Source organism: Pseudorca crassidens, chromosome 7 (assembly GCF_039906515.1).
Source record: "Pseudorca crassidens isolate mPseCra1 chromosome 7, mPseCra1.hap1, whole genome shotgun sequence".
Classification (NCBI taxonomy): Eukaryota; Metazoa; Chordata; class Mammalia; order Artiodactyla; family Delphinidae; genus Pseudorca; species Pseudorca crassidens.
The window spans coordinates 5007891-5024271 of NC_090302.1; the positions used below are offsets into that span (position 1 = coordinate 5007891).

Below are 16381 nucleotides of genomic sequence, written 5' to 3' on the forward strand. Positions count from 1 at the left end.
TCCAGCCTTAAAAGGAAGGACATTCTGACACACATTTCAGCATGGATGAACCTTGAGGACGTTATGCTGAGTGGAAGAAGTCAGACACAAAAGGACAAATATCGTATATGCTTCCACTTGTGTGAGATACCCAAGAGTAATCGAATCACAGAGACAAAGTAAGTGGAATGGTGGTTGCCAGGGGCTGGGAGAAGGGAGAATGGGGAATTATTGTTTAACATTTAATTAATGTTTAAATTCAGTTTTACAGGACAAAAAGAGTCCCGTGACCTCAGAAATCCCCAACCTGTTTGGCACCAGGGACAGGTTTTGTGGAAGCCAGTTTTCCCACCAGGGTGGGGGGCGGGGATGGTTCGGGCGGTCACGTGAGTGACGGAGAACGGCGGGTGAAGGTTTGCTCGCCTGCCACTCACCTCCTGCCCTGCTGTGACTGAGTGGTAGCGTGACAGCGTGAATGTACTTATTACCGCTGAACTGTGGTAACACTTAAAAATGGTTAAGGTGGTACATTTTACCACAGTTTGTTAAAAAAAATGCTGTGGATACCAATTATTTTTGAGTATTTGTGCAATAGTTATTTAATCTTAAATGTCTTATAATAAGTTATATTAAAACATTTAAAAAGTGATGGCATAAACCAAGTGTATTACTAGGGAGCAGTGCTTATGGTAACAATGACCTCTGGTTTAATTAATTACGTCTGGGCTGGGAGGACCTCTAGGTGAACGATAAATACTTGGTGGGACGCAACACCCTGGGCTCCCTGAGTGCAGTGGCTCTCGTAACCGGGTGTGCTTCTTTTTTGGCTGCGTTGGGTCTTCCTTGCTGCGCATGGGTTTTCTCTAGTTGCAGTGGGCGGGGGCTACTCTTCATTGTGGCACGTGCGCTTCTCATTTTGGTGGTGGTGGCTTCTCTTGTTGTGGAGCACGGACTCTAGGCACGCGGGCTCAGTAGTTGTGGCTTGTGGGCTCTAGGCGTGCGGGCTTCGGTAGTTGTGGCATGCGGGCTCGGTAGTTGTGGCTCGTGGGCTCTAGGCGCATGGGCTTCAGTAGTTGCGGCGCACGGGCTTAGTTGCTCCGTGGCATGTGGGATCATCCCGGACCAGGGCTTGAACCTGTGTCCCCTGCATTGGCAGGCAGACTCTTAGCCACTGCGCCACCAGTGAAGTCCCTGGGCGTGCTTCTTGAGGGAGCCTGTGAGATTATGAGACGTGGGCTCCTGTGGGGCGGGAAGCTTTTAAGCCAGGGTGGATCCCCTCCCCACTGGATGTGGCACTTCTCAGCTGTGCTGGGCTCCTCGAGGACCCTGACAGAGGGGACTTGTCCAGTGCTGCCCTCTGGCAACCTTTGGTTCCCGTCCTTTATTCGTCTGAGTAGAACGTTGCCAGGAGTGGAAGAGAAGTCCAGGGACCTCAACGTCTAGTTGAGCCCCAGAGCCTGGGGGTACTGTAGCCTTGCACACAGTGGGTGCTCAGTGCATGTCAGCTCTTAGTAAAGACTCTCACAAGCCTCTCAGTGGCTTCCATCTGAGACTGCCTGGGTACCATTGTCGGCACTTACTCTGGGTGGACAGCACAGATGGCATTCACTCTAGCACTGTTCGGCAGGATTCCAGGCTGCTGGGCACATTCATGAGAAGGTATCACTGGCTTGGGGGAGGGGAAGAGAGAGGACGATCTATGGAAGCAAGATCAAGGCTTTTCTCTGACAGTTTTAAGGCCAGGAAACTCTGTTAGATGGAATGGTGCCTCCATTTGGGAATTGTCGCCTCGAGATTGTCACAATAAGGTCTCTGGTCCCATGAGTATCATTAACACATCTCCGTGAATCTGCGATGATAGGCAGTCGCCGTGTTTTTTGATACTCTGGCACCAACACATGTAAGACATTTTAGTGATATAGTAACACTTCTCAGGAAACAAAGAAAAATAAAATACATTAGCAGGGTTGATTATAAAACAACATATCCTGATTTTAAAAGTTAAACTGTGAAGAAGTATACATTTTAGAATCAAGGAAATACAACAGGAAGCATTGCTTCATTCTTTCAGCTGCTTTCTTGAGCAGCTGCTGTCTTTAGTTCGTGAAGGTAGATGCTGGGGACACAGTGATAAATGAGCCAGGCTGCTCTCATGGAGCTCACTGTGCCTGTCCAGGTCTCCCCTCTAGGCGAGGTCTAGCCTTTGATTGCAGAGTCAGACTCTAGAGTTTTGCTTATAAATGTAGCTCTCATCTAGCCTCACAATTAGGTGTCTGGACACCAGAGGAAAATTACTTTGAGGATCACTGGGCTCATGCAGACATGACAGATGGGGTAATGATCACACATCTCGGCTTACACCTGCTGTCCTGGCATAATTATTAATAGCGCCGTCCCTGTCACTCTCAAAAGTGTCCTGATTTGGATGGGAAAACACTGAGGGAAGAATCATTTACAGCTACTGAGTTCCACACATTTGTGTTGGAGAGGGTCTTGCTTTTGCAGTGAGAGAACTATTTCAGAAATATGGCCTATTCCAAGGCGGGGCCAGTCCCATGGAGTCCACGGGAGGGCCAGCTGAACTCGGTTTTTGTGCCCTTCTCCCTGTGGGCATCTGCCACTTCGTATGTTCCAATCACTCAACTCATGGAAGCATCAAAATCTGGGACAGTTTGGTTTATAAAAACAATAAACGTGTACATAAAACAACCAGAGCATGTTTTCCTTATGAGAAAAATTAGATTAACCAGATCTTAAATTCATATTCTTTGGAATGGATGGAAAGGATCTTAGTGTTCGTGTCAAGAGAATTGGAAAAATAATTACATAATTATATACTAATTATATATACAAATGTGTAGTATATAACATATATAATAATACATATTATTACTTATATATAATAATATATATAAACATATATAATTATATAATAATTATATAGGAACAGTAATCTGGGTTAAGTTAGAGATTTTCTTTTCCCTCTTGCTATAGAAAGGAGGGTAGGGATTGAATTTTTGTAAGAAGTTTTTATTTTTATTCAAGTGATATAGTTGATATTTAAAGAAAACAGCCAGAAGGGTAGGAAGCTTTGTGTTTATAACAGATTGGCAGCTTGCAGCCTGTTATATTAGCAGGTATTGATGACAGGATTGTCTGGGTCAGGTGGTCCCTGTCCTGAGGACCTGCTGGGTGTCCCAGAATGCCGCCTGCCTTCTCCAGTAGGTCTCAGACTTTAGCACCTGGAGGCTGCTGTGCTCCAACCCCCGGTTTCTACTCCAGTAGGTCTGGAGTTGGGCTGAGAATTGGCATTTCTAACAAGTTCCCAGATGATGTCGATGTTCCTGGTGGGGTAGGTGTTTGGGGGTGGGGGCACCCTTTGGAATCACTGCTTAAAGTTAAGTATGGAGAGGAACGGAAAAGCTCCTAGGGATTCGACCTGAAAAGTTGCCCTTGGAGGGGGAGGAGGGATATAAAAAACAACTTACATGCATTGATGCCAGGAGCTGTGCTGAATATATTTAATGCCTTCAACAGCGCTGCAGGGAGGTGATAGTGGCTTCATTTTACAGATGAGAAAACTGAGGTTTATATGACTTGCCCAGTTGGCATGTGGAAGAGCTGGGTTGAACCATTGCCTGGTACTGAAACAAACCCTTTTTTAAATGGATAAGTGACAAAGACACCACAGATTGAAGAAGATTCTAATAATACAAGCACAGGTGAACAGCAAGAGAATGACGATGTTCACAGTTCTTCTACTTCCAGTACCTGCTTTTGTCAGCAGCTTTGTGAGGTAAAAAACAGCAATCTAATTAGCTCTGACAAGAAAATGGCCAGGAGATTGGCAGCTGGGAAGAAAACTCTTTGATGAATACCACACTAAATGTATATTTTTCCTTGGGATATTAGCTAATTCATTGGTTTGATATATTAGTCGTCATGATTAGCAAGACAATTTAAAACTAAGTATCTAGGACTCAAGAACCGAACTCTAAAATTTAAATTATGTTTAAAGTCAGTACTTTAAAAACATTGTGGTAGGGCTTCCCTGGTGGCGCAGTGGTTGAGAGTCCACCTGCCGATGCAGGGGACACGGGTTCGTGCCCCGGTCCGGGAGGATCACACATGCCGCGGAGCGGCTGGGCCCGTGAGCCATGGCCGCTGAGCCTGTGCTCCGCAGCGGGAGAGGCCACAACAGTGAGAGGCCTGCGTACTGCAAAAAAACAAAAACAAAAACATTGTGGTAAATGTTTACAAGCTTCTTCTGAATTGTCTTAATGTGTAAGTGTTCTGGTAGCACGTAGACACATCCATCTCAGCCCTCCTTTTCTGTATCCTCTGCTCTTCCAGACTCTCAATTTTGGAATATCCTAGGGCTGAGTCCTCCAGTCTCTTCCTACGCAATCTAGTCCCATGTCTAAATGCCATCTAAATACTGGTCATTCCCAAGTGTATGTGTCCAGACCCCATCTCTTCCCTGAACTGCAGACTGCCCACTTAACATCGCCACTCGGATGTCTTGTAAGCGTCAGACTTGATGTGCCTGAACCAGGGCTATTGGTTCACCGCCTTACCTCCTGCCCAACTGGCTCCTCCCTGGGTGTGCATGACGGTAAATAATGCCATTTTTGACCTAGTTGTTCAGGCTCAGAAATCTTGGAGTCCTCCCGACTCCTCGCTCATAGCCCGTATCTGAGCCATCAGCAGATCCTCTTGGGCTTACTTCAGATATATCCGCCTCTGGTCTCTCTTGCCAGCTCCTCTGCTGACTGAGGCTCCAGGCCACCGCTGTCTCTCCCTGTACCGCCGTGGTGCCCGCCTAACTGGCCTCTTGGTTCCCACTTCACCTCATAGCTGTCTAGTCTTCCTTCCTTCATTCAACAGCCAGAGCGTAAATTAGATCAGATCAGGCCTGATCAGGATTGTCCCGTGGCTTCCCTTTACACTGTGAATAAAATCCAAAGTCCTTAGCACAGCCTGCGTGGGGCACCCTGTACTCTGGCGCCTGGCTCACTCGTGCCACTGTCCCTTGCTGCTCTGTCCCAGACGCTCGGGTTTTTGAGCTTTTCCTTCGAGTGTTCTTGGAAGATACCAAGCATACTCCTGCCTCAGAACCTGCACTTGCTCTTCGCTCTGCCTCTTCACCCCCCCCACCCCCTGGGCATTGGGGTTAATGGCTGCCGAGAGCCTGTGGTCAGAAGCCGCTTGCTGGTTATGTGACCTTGGGGAAGTCCCTCACGCCTCTTCCTCTTAAAAATCTTCCTCATGGAGAAAATGGAGCCAATGGTGGGGTCCTTATGAGTTCACGCACAGGAAGCACTTAGGTCCTGAGTCTCGGGAAACGTGAGCTGCCCTTCGGGGTGCATTTGCTCCCTAACTCCTTTCGGCTCTCTGTTCGTGTGTCACCCCAAGCAGCCTCCTCTAGCCACGGGGGTCCAAAGTAGTACTCCCATCACATTACCCCCTCACTGTCCCCTAACCCTGCCTTTGCTTTTTTTTTTTTAATATAGCACTTACTTGCTTCTTTTTTATGATCTCTCTCATTAGGAGGTAAGCTCCTTGTCAGCTGCTGTTTCACCAGAGCTCAGAAGGCACACGGGTGAAGCTCACAAATTCTTGTTGAATGAGTGGATAAAAGCACACGTTGGGTGTGGGCTCAGCTTCGTAGTGGAGAAGGTTGTGCATCTTTAAAAGCCTGGAGAGCGTTAACCAGAGGGCACTGCTGCGACTCCCACGCCGGCCCCGCCCCACGTAGAGGCCTCTTAGTCAAGGTGGAGGACCGCCTCTGCAAGTAGGGTGCTGTAAAGGGCAGGAGGCCACAGACCCTGGGGGCGTAGTGGGCTAGCGGAAGGTGGTGAGAGCCTTTCCCCAATGAGGGCGTTGCCTCTTCTGACCCTGTCATGTTCCAGGCAAAGCAGAGAATGTGCGTCCCCCTTGATGGTTGCCCATTGAGAGTCTGTTGGGTGTTGACTCTTAGGTTTCATCTGCTTTGCTGGGGAGGAAGGAGGTGGGATTCAGTGCAGGCAGGAGCAGGTTCACACAGGGTACTGAGTCTTTAGCCAAAGTAAAGGCCCCTTAGTGGGGATGTGGGAGATGGAGGGGGGAAACATAGTTCAGGGGCTGGATTCCCAAAACCCTCAAATGGCCGTCTGGGCACTTGACTTCCTCCTTGGGGTATTCCAGGAAGCATCAAGAGCTTAAGAAGTGTTCTCCACACATATTTAGACTTTCCCCCGAGTGTTCAAAAGAGTATGAAATAAGTGGCAGAGGAGAAAATTACTATTTTTGTTCACTTAAAAAAAATAGTTCCTGTCTCTCAATTCCAGGTGGAATTAATAAAATTGAGGGTGTGGGCTTTCTCCCTTTCATATCCTGCAGGCTAGTTCCTGGCCCAGTCCTGACTTTATGTATGTATGTATGTATGTATAGCTGCGTTGGGTCTTCATCGCTGCACGCGGGCTTTCTCTAGTTGCGGCGAGCGGGGGCTACTCTTCGTTGCCGTGTGCGGGCTTCTCATTGCGGTGGCTTCTCTTGTTGCAGAGCACGGGCTTTAGGCGCGTGGGCTTCAGTAGTTGCGGCACGTGAGCTTCAATAGTTGCGGCTCGCGGGCTCCAGATCACAGGCTTAGTAGTTGTGGCGCACGGGCTTAGTTGCTCTGTGGCATGTGGAATCCTCCCGGACCAGGGCTCGAACCTGTGTCCCCTGCATCGGCAGGTAGATTCGTAACCACTGCGCCACCAGGGAAGTCCCCAGTCCTGACTTTAGAAAGTACAACAAATAAGCAGCTTCTTCTTTAAAAGTCTGGATGCTGATTTAGCAGCGAGGACTCTGCCTTAATTGCCCTTCCTTTAGTGAACCAGCATCGTCTGCCAGGGTCCCTGAAAAACCCAGAAGCTTTCTCATGGGGGTGCCTTGGAATTGGAGGTTCTGCCCCCTGTATTTTGCAGGTTAGGTCACACCCCAAGAAAGATGGACTGGCAGACTTCACAGTTCATTCTGTAGAGTGTCAGTTCTGGGCCTGCCTGGACAGAAACAGAGTAGCCTTGTGTGCGACACAGTATCAATATTCAGTGAGGATTAGTACTTTGTTGTTGTTGACACACCCCTGCCAGAAGTAAGGCAGCCCGCGAGCTGTGGAAAAACACCAGACTGGGATCCAGTGATTAGGGTTCTCTGGCTGTCTGTGAAACCGTGGGGAAATGTCTTTCCCTCAGAATGAGGAACCTCAGTTTCCTTGTTTTGGAACGAGAGGGTTGGACTAGCTCTGTGGATCTTAACCTTTTGGAACTCTTTGAGACTGTAATGAAAGCCATGGACTTCTCTTCCCAGAAAAATGAACACACGTGATTTGGTCAACACTTTAGGCGCCCCCTGAAGCCCATGAGATGAAACCCTGGACCTCTAAGGCTCTGCTGCCTCTGACCCGCATCCACCTCCCCCGTTCTCATACCTCCAGCTGCACAGGGCCTTTGCACATGCTGCTCCTGCCCAGAATGCTTTTCACCCATTTGCTTGGTCAGCTCCTGCTCATCCTTTGAGTCTCACCCTTCCCTGACCTCCCAGATTAGATTAGGTTGCCCTGCTAGACATGTTCCCCTCCCGGAACTTCTCAGCACTGATTACAGTGGTAACTAAGTGATTCTTTGCTCATGTTGTTTGATTCTCCCTAAACTCCACGTCGGCATTTGTCGGATGAATCTGAGGCCTCTCAGGCCATGGCATTCTGAGACTGATCTGTGAGTGTGCAAGAGTGTCGTAAGAGAACCCCGGTCTGTGTTTCCTGTGATGCAGTACTCGAGATGTGCCTTCGCCTTCAGTGATTTCCGCAGCGCTGGGCAGGAATGTCACTTCAAAGCAGGGACTAGGGCACCCAGAAGACTGGCTCCCAGACTTTTTGCCTCAGTGCTCTGCTGGCCTGACCTCCAGGCTGGTCATTGCCCTTTGTTTATACTCTGGACTGAGCTGGAACTCCCACTTTGGAACATTCCCACAGTGCTTGGTGCTTCCTTGTATTGTTGTATTTTTCTCTGGAGGGGAAGTGACCAACATCAGACTTTCCTCCCAGCACACAAATTCCATGCACAAAGCTTCATGTCAGCTACTGGGCACCGGCTCCAGAGCCCAGCTTCCATCTCCTGCCCGCACACCTGGGGGCGGGGTGGGGAGGAGGTGGTGAAGGTGCACACTACGGCGATCACTGGCCTTCCCCTTCTGAGCAGTGAGCAGTGCCTTGCAGGACTCCCTGACGCAGGTTTCTTCTGAATCCAGTTGCATCCTGCATTGAGGACAGGACTCTGTAAAATGTTTCAAACTTCAGTAACCACAGTGTTACCTCCTTGGTTTATGTCGCTTGCATTCCATAATCAAAAAAGTATTCTGATGATACAAGTGTTTGGAAGTGAAATATTATTTTATTTGCGCTAAGGGAATGAGTTATTTATCAGAATGTTGCAATGGATCTTACTGGGATATTTAAAAAAACAAAAAAATCTCTGTGACGGTAAATAATTTTTCTTTAATGTATTGTCTCTAAAGCTGGATGTTCATAGATAATGAAATTAAAAAGAAAAAACCCAGCAATGGTAACTATTCTTTAAGTGTGCCAAGCACCTTTAAAACATTTTATTTAAGCTTTAGACTGCCTATGAAGTAGGCAGCATATTAGTACATACTTTACAGAGGTGAAAAAATCAGGTCCAGGAGGTGAAGTTCCTGTCGCCCTGATGGAAAGTGGCCACATAAAGATTCAAACTGGCTCAGCTCTCCTCCAGAGCCAGCACTTTCCACTCCTCCACCGCCTTGTCCCTCTGGTCAGGAGGAAGAGGTAGGAGGTTTCCCGGCCAAGAATTAAAACTCTTGGGCTGGATCTGGCTCTCTCACTGAGTGTGTAGCCTTGACCCCCGCCCTGCCCTGCCCCAGGCTTTTAGGAGGAGATGATTTTGTCAGTCTATGTCCTTAGGCCCTACCCTTCTGTGAGTCCGTGATTTGGGGCTTGCAGTAGTAATACCTCAGGAGTAACTTGGTAACACGCGGTCTGACTGAAAGCAGTCCATGTACCCACAGCACCGTCGGAGGATTTGCGCAGGACGTGGAGACACGTGATGCTGGGCATGCGGTGAGCTTTCCACTTCTGGTGGTCTTTCACTTTTGATTCGTCTCATCTGTTTGAGTCCCATGTTGTCTCCCTAAGGTGTGGACTGGATGGGTCACTTGCTCATATTGGATGGTGAGCATATTCACCCTTGGGGACAACTCTGGAAGACACTTTTTCTGAGATGAGAATTAGGGAGGAATTCTTAAAAATAGGTGATTCGATTTATCTTCCCCAACCCCCAGCCCCCATCCAGTTCACACAGAATCATTTTGGGAGGCTGTGGTTACCCTAGAAGCAGTTTAACCACAGGGTCCTCACTTCAGAGCTGCTCTCAAGGAAATTTCTAGTTTGTTTGGAAGGTTCATCAGAAAATTAGCTGTTAGAATGTGGCAGCCCCTAGCTGAGAAATGGCAGCGTCGGCCTTGAGCCCAGGTTTCCCTGGTGACCTGTTGTTCTGTGTGCGCGCAGGCACATGGGGAACTGACCCAAACCCAGTTCCTGACTTCAAAGGCTTTACAGACTAGTGGGGATAAAAAAGATACGGATGAAACTCCAGGTTGGGGACTTTGCCTGAGCTGAGGGGTGGGGAAGGTGGATGAAACAGCACTCGGCAGGGCCCACACCTCTGGCGCTTGCAGGAAGGAGAGTTCATTTATGGATTAGAAACTCCGTTTGGGCTTCCCTGGTGGTGCAGTTGTTAAGAATCCGCCTGCCAATGCAGGGAACATTGGTTCGAGCCCTGGTCCGGGAAGATCCCACATGCCGCAGAGCAACTAAGCCCATGCATCACAACTACTGAGTCTGCGCTGTAGAGCCCGCGAGCCACAACTACTGAGCCCACGTGCCACAACTACTGAAGCCCTTGTGCCTAGACCCCGTGCTCTGCAACAAAAGAAGCCACCGTGATGAGAAGCCCGCACACCACAACGAAGAGTAGCCCCCACTCACCGCAACTAGAGAAAGCCCACGCACAGCGACGAAGACCCAACGCAGCCAAAAATAAAATAAAAATAAATTTATTAAAAAAAAAAAAGAAACTCCTGTTAACACATTGTAGGGTGTGTTTGCGGGGGAGGGGGGCGGGGAGCCTTCATTTGTTTATTCCTTCATCTGTCTGCCCATTTGTTCAGTAGTTATTAAGCACCTACTGTGCGTGGGTATTCTGCTGGTGCTGGGCGGCATCGTGTGCAGAGCATTTGACAAGTTAAAACTTTCTTTAGGTGAAAAGAGACATTAAGATGCAGGTTCAAAAGTAGAGCCTTTTTGATCTATTATGCTTTTGTAGATATTTTGAACTAAATGTCTTCTGGAAGAAATGAGGTCAGATATAATATCTGGCATTGCAGACTTACCTAAGGAAAATTGTTACGGTTTTTGGAAGGAAACGGAAGTCTCTTCAGAGTGTACCGAAAGGGTGGGGTGTTTGCTGATGGAGTTGGGGTGGGTGCTGAACTTGAATTGGATCTTTTACCAGCTCTTAGGTTTCAGCGGCCCCCTCTGGCGCGGTTGGGGTGCGAGCCTTTGCTCTTTTGCAGTTTGTGGTTGCAGTTTGATTGGAAGGTGAGTTCATCGTACGGTGTGAGGGAAGCGGGGTTGGCCGTGGCCTTCACTGAAGCATTTTCTCTCTTTCCTGCCTGTCATTGGAGGAGTGAAACAGACCCGTGCTATTTGCTTTAAGAAGTTTGGAATCTCAGGCTGTGATTTTGTAAAAATGATTTCTGTGTTGGTAGATCAAATAGGAAACCTTAAGATCTTGTAGAGATTTGGATTTGGCTTCATTCATTTTGCATACATTGGCAGGATTATTTGTTTCCCTCAGAATGGGCAGTGGCTGGTGCAGCACGCTGGCCGTGGCCCTGGGAGTGGTAACAGAGCACACTGAACAGTTGGAGCACTAGTGCATTTAGTGCCTCTCGAACTCCATTTCTTTGGTTCTGTGGGTCTTTTTTGGAATACTGTCTTTAAATTTTACTCTGGCTCCCACCTTGTACCCTCCAACCCCAATAGAACGAAATTCACTGTGATTATGTGCCTTTGGCTAAATTGTCTGAAGCCAGATATCGGCCATCTGAGCTAATACAGTTTCACAGTCAAAGAGTATTACGGTGTTGGTGATAACGATTTACCAAGGGATTCCTAAGTGTCCCTTTTATTTGATCCTCATTATGTTGCAGGAAGGGGGACCCCTTCCAGGGCCCGAGACTGAGCTCTTGTCTAACACTCGGAAATGAACTGTCCGAGGAGACACACGTGCTGACAAAGCAAGGGACTTTATTGGGAAGGGGCGCCTGGGCGGAGAGCAGCAGGGTAAGGGAGCCCAGGAAGACTGCTCTGCCACGTGGCTCGCAGTCTCGGGGTTTATGGTGATGGGGTGAGTTTCCGGGTTGTCTCTGACCAATCATTCTGACTGAGGGTCCTTTCTGGTGGCACGTGCAACCACTCAGCCAAGACGGATTCCAGCGAGGAGGATTCTGGGAGGTTGGTAGGACATGTGGACTGGCGTCTCTTCTCTCTCCTTTTGACCTTTCCCCTATTCTTCTGGTTGGTGGTAGCTTGTTAGTTCCCTGTTCCTTACCAGGATCTCCTGTGGTAAAATAACTTATGCACATTGTTACTGTCTTTGCCTGGCCAGGGCCGGGCAGTTTCAGTCAGTGTTTTCCCCTAACCATTACAGCCGGGGAGGTGGGACTACTGGCATTATGCCCAATTAACAGATGAGAAAACTGAGAAAACTATGCTCTGTTGGCAGAGGCAGAATTTGAACCCAGGTGGTTGGTCCTGCAGCCAGTCTCACCCACTGCATGTGCTCCAGGGATTCTTTAAGAGCTTTTCTACCCTCAAACTCTGGTATCTAAATCAATGAAATCTTTCCACGTACCTTGCCATTTTCTTTGTTTTTACCAAAAAGCATATGATTTCATGCCCTTCTTTCTTCCAGGAAACCTGTTGTTCAGAATTTAGGTGGTGCCACATTTTCTCCAGAAAAATTAATTCCAAAATAGAGTGTAAGATTGGAGCTTGAGGTTACAAACTCCTAGCTGCTTGTCCTCTGAGGTCTTTTCTTCTTTGGAAACTAAAGTGCAGTTTGCATTTTGATGTTTGTTTGTTTTTCCCTTGGAAACACAGGATTAATGAAGTCAGCTTGTTTTCTCTCTGATGGAACTTGTCACCTGATGCACACTGGTCTGAGGGCCAGAATCCTTAAATAGAAGGTGTGATGTTAGGGTCTCTGTGAAAATGTTTCTTGGGCTTCCCTGGTGGCGCAGTGGTTGAGAGTCTGCCTGCCGATGCAGGGGACACGGGTTCGTGCCCCGGTCCGGGAGGATCCCACATGCCACCGAGCGGCTGGGCCCGTGAGCCATGGCCGCTGAGCCTGCATGTCCGGAGCCTGTGCTCCGCAGCGGGAGAGGCCACAACAGTGAGAGGCCCGCGTACTGCCAAAAAAAAAAAAAAGTTTCTTGTGGCACCCCCCCAAATTGGTCTATTTTTAACTTTCAGTTTTTTGATCATCTCATTTCCCACTCCTCCCCCAAAGAAAAGCAGTGTCCAAAGTGTTTGGAAATTAATCTGAGGCTGCTGTGCCAATGAGTAACAGACTGTCAAAGGAGGGCGGAGGAAGAGCTTCCTAGTATAGACGTACCGAGACCCACCGCGATAACAAGCCTTTATTCTGATTTCCTTCCTGGGAGTGAAGGGAGTTTGAAAGGCAGAGGCAAGGACCTTCCAGAGTAGAGTTCAGGTTTTTCTTGTGAGGATTTACCAGGGCTCACCGCTGGGTGATTGGGATGTCTGAGAGATGAATCCCCTTCCAGCTGGTGACTTGGTCCGTATTCGCTGTTCAACAAAGACACCTGGGCTTGGAAGGGCCCTGTGATCCTCTGGCTTTAGAATGGGCAATGCTATTGAAAAACAGAAGCCCCTGAAACGAAGCCATCTGTGCCCCTGGAAACAAGGTAAGAAGGCCCTGTGCTTCATCTCCAGGAGGAAGGAAGGAGGCAGCCTTCTGTTGGGAAACTTTGGTTTAAAACCAGACCTGAAACTGCTTGGGGAAATACCTTTCATCAGAAAATGCTTGCAGTTCAGCATATTTTAAAGAAAATTAACAGGCAGTTCTCCTAAGGAATAAAGCGATTTGCATCTCAATGTGATGGCCTGGCTTGGCTGAGAACTTAGTTCAGTTTGAGATTTTTATTTAGTACAGCATACGTCCGTTGGTTGAAAATTTTCAGCTTTAAAAAATATCGCAAGGGGCTTCCCTGGTGGCGCAGTGGTTGAGAGTCCGCCTGCCGATGCAGGGGATGCGGGTTCGTGCCCTGGTCCGGGAGGATCCCACATGCTGCGGAGCGCCTGGGCCCGTGAGCCATGGCCGCTGAGACTGCGCGTCCGGAGCCTGTGCTCCGCAGCGGGAGAGGCCACACAGTGAGAGGCCTGCGTACCGCAAAAAAAAAAAAAAAAAGATATCCCAAGTAAAAATTTTGATATCCAGGAGTTTGAATCTTTTGTGACAGTTTGGTTTAGAGAATGTTATTAATAGCTTTTAAATATATAGCGCCTTTCTTCCAAAGAGTTCAAAGTACCTTCTATTAAAAAAAAAAACAAGTCTCATATTTATCAATCCTAGATGTCTGTGACACGGGACAGCAACACCTGTTAAAACCTACTCGGTGTCACTCAGGCTTGTGTTAGCGTCAGCTTTGAGGAGGAGAAAGCCAGAGGGGCCACACGGCAGTATGCAGCCCCAGGGCCTTTGGGTCTTCCAGTGCACTCGGCTGCCCTTTTCACTGTTACTAACCTAGCAGACCAGCAGTTCGCAGACCCGGCAGGCACCAGAATACCAAAGATGGTGCCCACAGGACTTCATCAGGTATTGGCTCTTTTATCTCCACTTGCCAAAAGGGGTGGAGATAGCACCTGACCTGTAGCAAGACAGTTTGAGCGCAAGCGTATGTATGGGTGTGTGTTTATGAACAGAAAAAATAAACTGGAAGAAAATGCATGGGAATGTTAATAATAGTTGTCTTTTGTGGTCAGATTATATATAATTTTTTTTCTTCTTAATAGGGAAAAGTAGGTCGGATGCTAATTTACCGTTCGGTTCCAGCCCCTCTGACTTTCCATCAGTCATTCATTCTTTGTCCAACAAGTTACTTTGAAAAAGGTATTCCTTACTGGTCCTTGATCAAATCCTGGTGTGAACAAAACAGTAATAAAAGACATTTGGGGGACAGTTCAGGAAATTTCAGTATGAACTGCGTGGTAGATGATATTCGGGAACTGTTGTCTATGTTATTACCTGTGATTATGGTAATGAGTCATGTAGGAGAATGTCCTTTTTGGGGTTGTCATGCTGAAGTATTCAGGGCTAAAGGGTTATGCTGGCTATAATTTTACTCTAAAATGGTTCAGGTGACTGAATGAACACATACATACAGATAAGAAAAACAGGATCATTTTAACAACTGTTAGAATCCAGGTTATGCATATATGAGGTTTGTTATATTTTCTTTAATGTACTTTACTCATTTGGGGGAGAAAAACATTAAAAAAAAAGCAGTTGCTGCTTACATCATAGTACCTTGTCCTTCAGAAGAATGAATCTTAGCAGACATGGGTATTTACTGGTGGGTCAGGATGTAACACTCTTTCAGTGCCATGTGGCCTGGTATCTCCAGCCACCAAGAAGAAAATTGGCATTGATCCAATAACTCAAATCACTTTTATAACAGGAATTTAATATTTTACTTACTTTTAAGTTGTCTCTGGTTTTCCTTAGAAAACGTGTGAGTTAAAACTTCTTAATACTTCCATAGGAAGCAGCTGGGCTTACAGACAAAAATTAAAGCTTTTGTGTTTTGTTGTGTTGTTTAGTTGTGTTCAGAAATTTAAATGAGAGGAGTTGATAGTAGGGATTTCAGGATCCACAGTGAATTGGGGATAAAAAGAAGAGCAATTAATTGCCCCTGATTTCTAAGTCTTCACAGATCCCATTTACCAGGGCCGTGTCTCTGCCAGTGTAGGGATTTGTTGGTTTGAGCAGGGTAGACCCTGGACCCGCAGTTTGTTCTCCAGTCCAAGGATCCACAATAACAATGGTGTGGAGTTTATTTATTCTTCACAGTTTGTCTGTTTGTCTTTAAAGGTTGTTTGTATTTTGGAACTGGGATTTTGGAACAATGGTTAGGAATGATTTAGTGCAGGGGTCCCCAGCCCCTGGGCCACGGACCAGTGTCGGTCCTCGGCCTGTTAGGAACTGGGCCGCACAGCAGGAGGTGAGCGGTAGGCGATTGAAGCTTCATCTGCTCCGCATCGCTCACGTTACTGCCTCAACCATCCCCCCTCACCCCCTACCACCACCACCCCCACCCCCACCCCCGCCCAGGTCTGTGGAAAAATTGTCTTCCGCGAAACGGGTCCCTGGTGCCAAAAAGGTTGGGGACCACTGATTTAGTGGATCCCAACCACCACCCTGACCCTGATGGGAGTGCATTTTTCGAAGTCCAAGCTCAGTGGATGACTGATGGCACCAGGCTCTAGAGCAAGCAGCATGATATCCTTGTCTGCTTTAGGGGCAAGTGAAACTGGGGCACGTCCTTGTGTGCATTTGCTGCAGGCAGCTGGAACTGCCCAGCCTGCCCCTGACTTCTGTCCGGTCTGTGTGTTGACCTGCGATGGCAGACTTTAACCAGAGCCAGACAGTCGTGATTAGGAAGGTCAAATGCAGAATAAATTCTGAAGGGACATTTAAAGGAAATCGTTATCTGCCTTTTGGATCATTTGTGTTTCTGTTTCCATGTTGTAGACCTGGAAAGTTAAAAAACTGAGGTGACAGAATACTAGTTTGAGAAACATGAATCTCACTTCTGCTTGGTGTCACCCTAAAGAGCATTTTACACCTAATAGAGAAATGTCTAATGATTTTAAACAGTGTGGGACGTGCATCCTTTGAAGGGACCAACATTATACTCTCTTATAGTTCTAGTTTTTCTTATAGCTTTCAGAACCCGAAACATAAGAAAGAAACGGTACTGCCTTTATTGGTTTTTACAATAATGAATGCTTGCAGTGGTTGATAAATTTAAGTCATTTGCATTTCCATAGTGAGTTCTAGCAGGCCCTGTCCAAAAAAATAGGATGGGAGGTAGGATAAGGCAGTGGCTTCCTATGATCCCGAGTGGTCCATCCAGCCAGAGCTCTGCTGCCCCTGACTTTCTGTCTGACCTTGAACAAGTGAATTTTGTAATCCCAGATCGTTTCCCCACTGTCCTTACCTCCAGTGGCCTTCAAATGACTACATTCCAGCCCTCA

General features: G+C 47.5%; 1 protein-coding gene across 11 annotated transcripts in view; it reads left to right on the top strand.

Annotated features, from left to right (window-relative positions):
- The window catches only part of RAPGEF1 (Rap guanine nucleotide exchange factor 1), a 140981-nt gene that overhangs the window by 12875 nt on the left and 111725 nt on the right, over window positions 1-16381 (top strand). For 2 of the 11 annotated variants that reach the window (XM_067742890.1, XM_067742897.1), the window contains exon 1: window positions 12622-13029. The exons of 5 other annotated variants lie outside the window; for them this stretch is intronic. In XM_067742890.1, coding sequence (XP_067598991.1) covers window positions 12966-13029 — 64 coding nt within the window. In that variant the 5' untranslated portion in view covers window positions 12622-12965. Of the gene's footprint in view, window positions 1-12620; window positions 13030-16381 lie in introns of those variants that run through there. 4 more of the 11 variants (XM_067742892.1, XM_067742895.1, XM_067742898.1 and 1 more) reach the window with 4 other exon arrangements.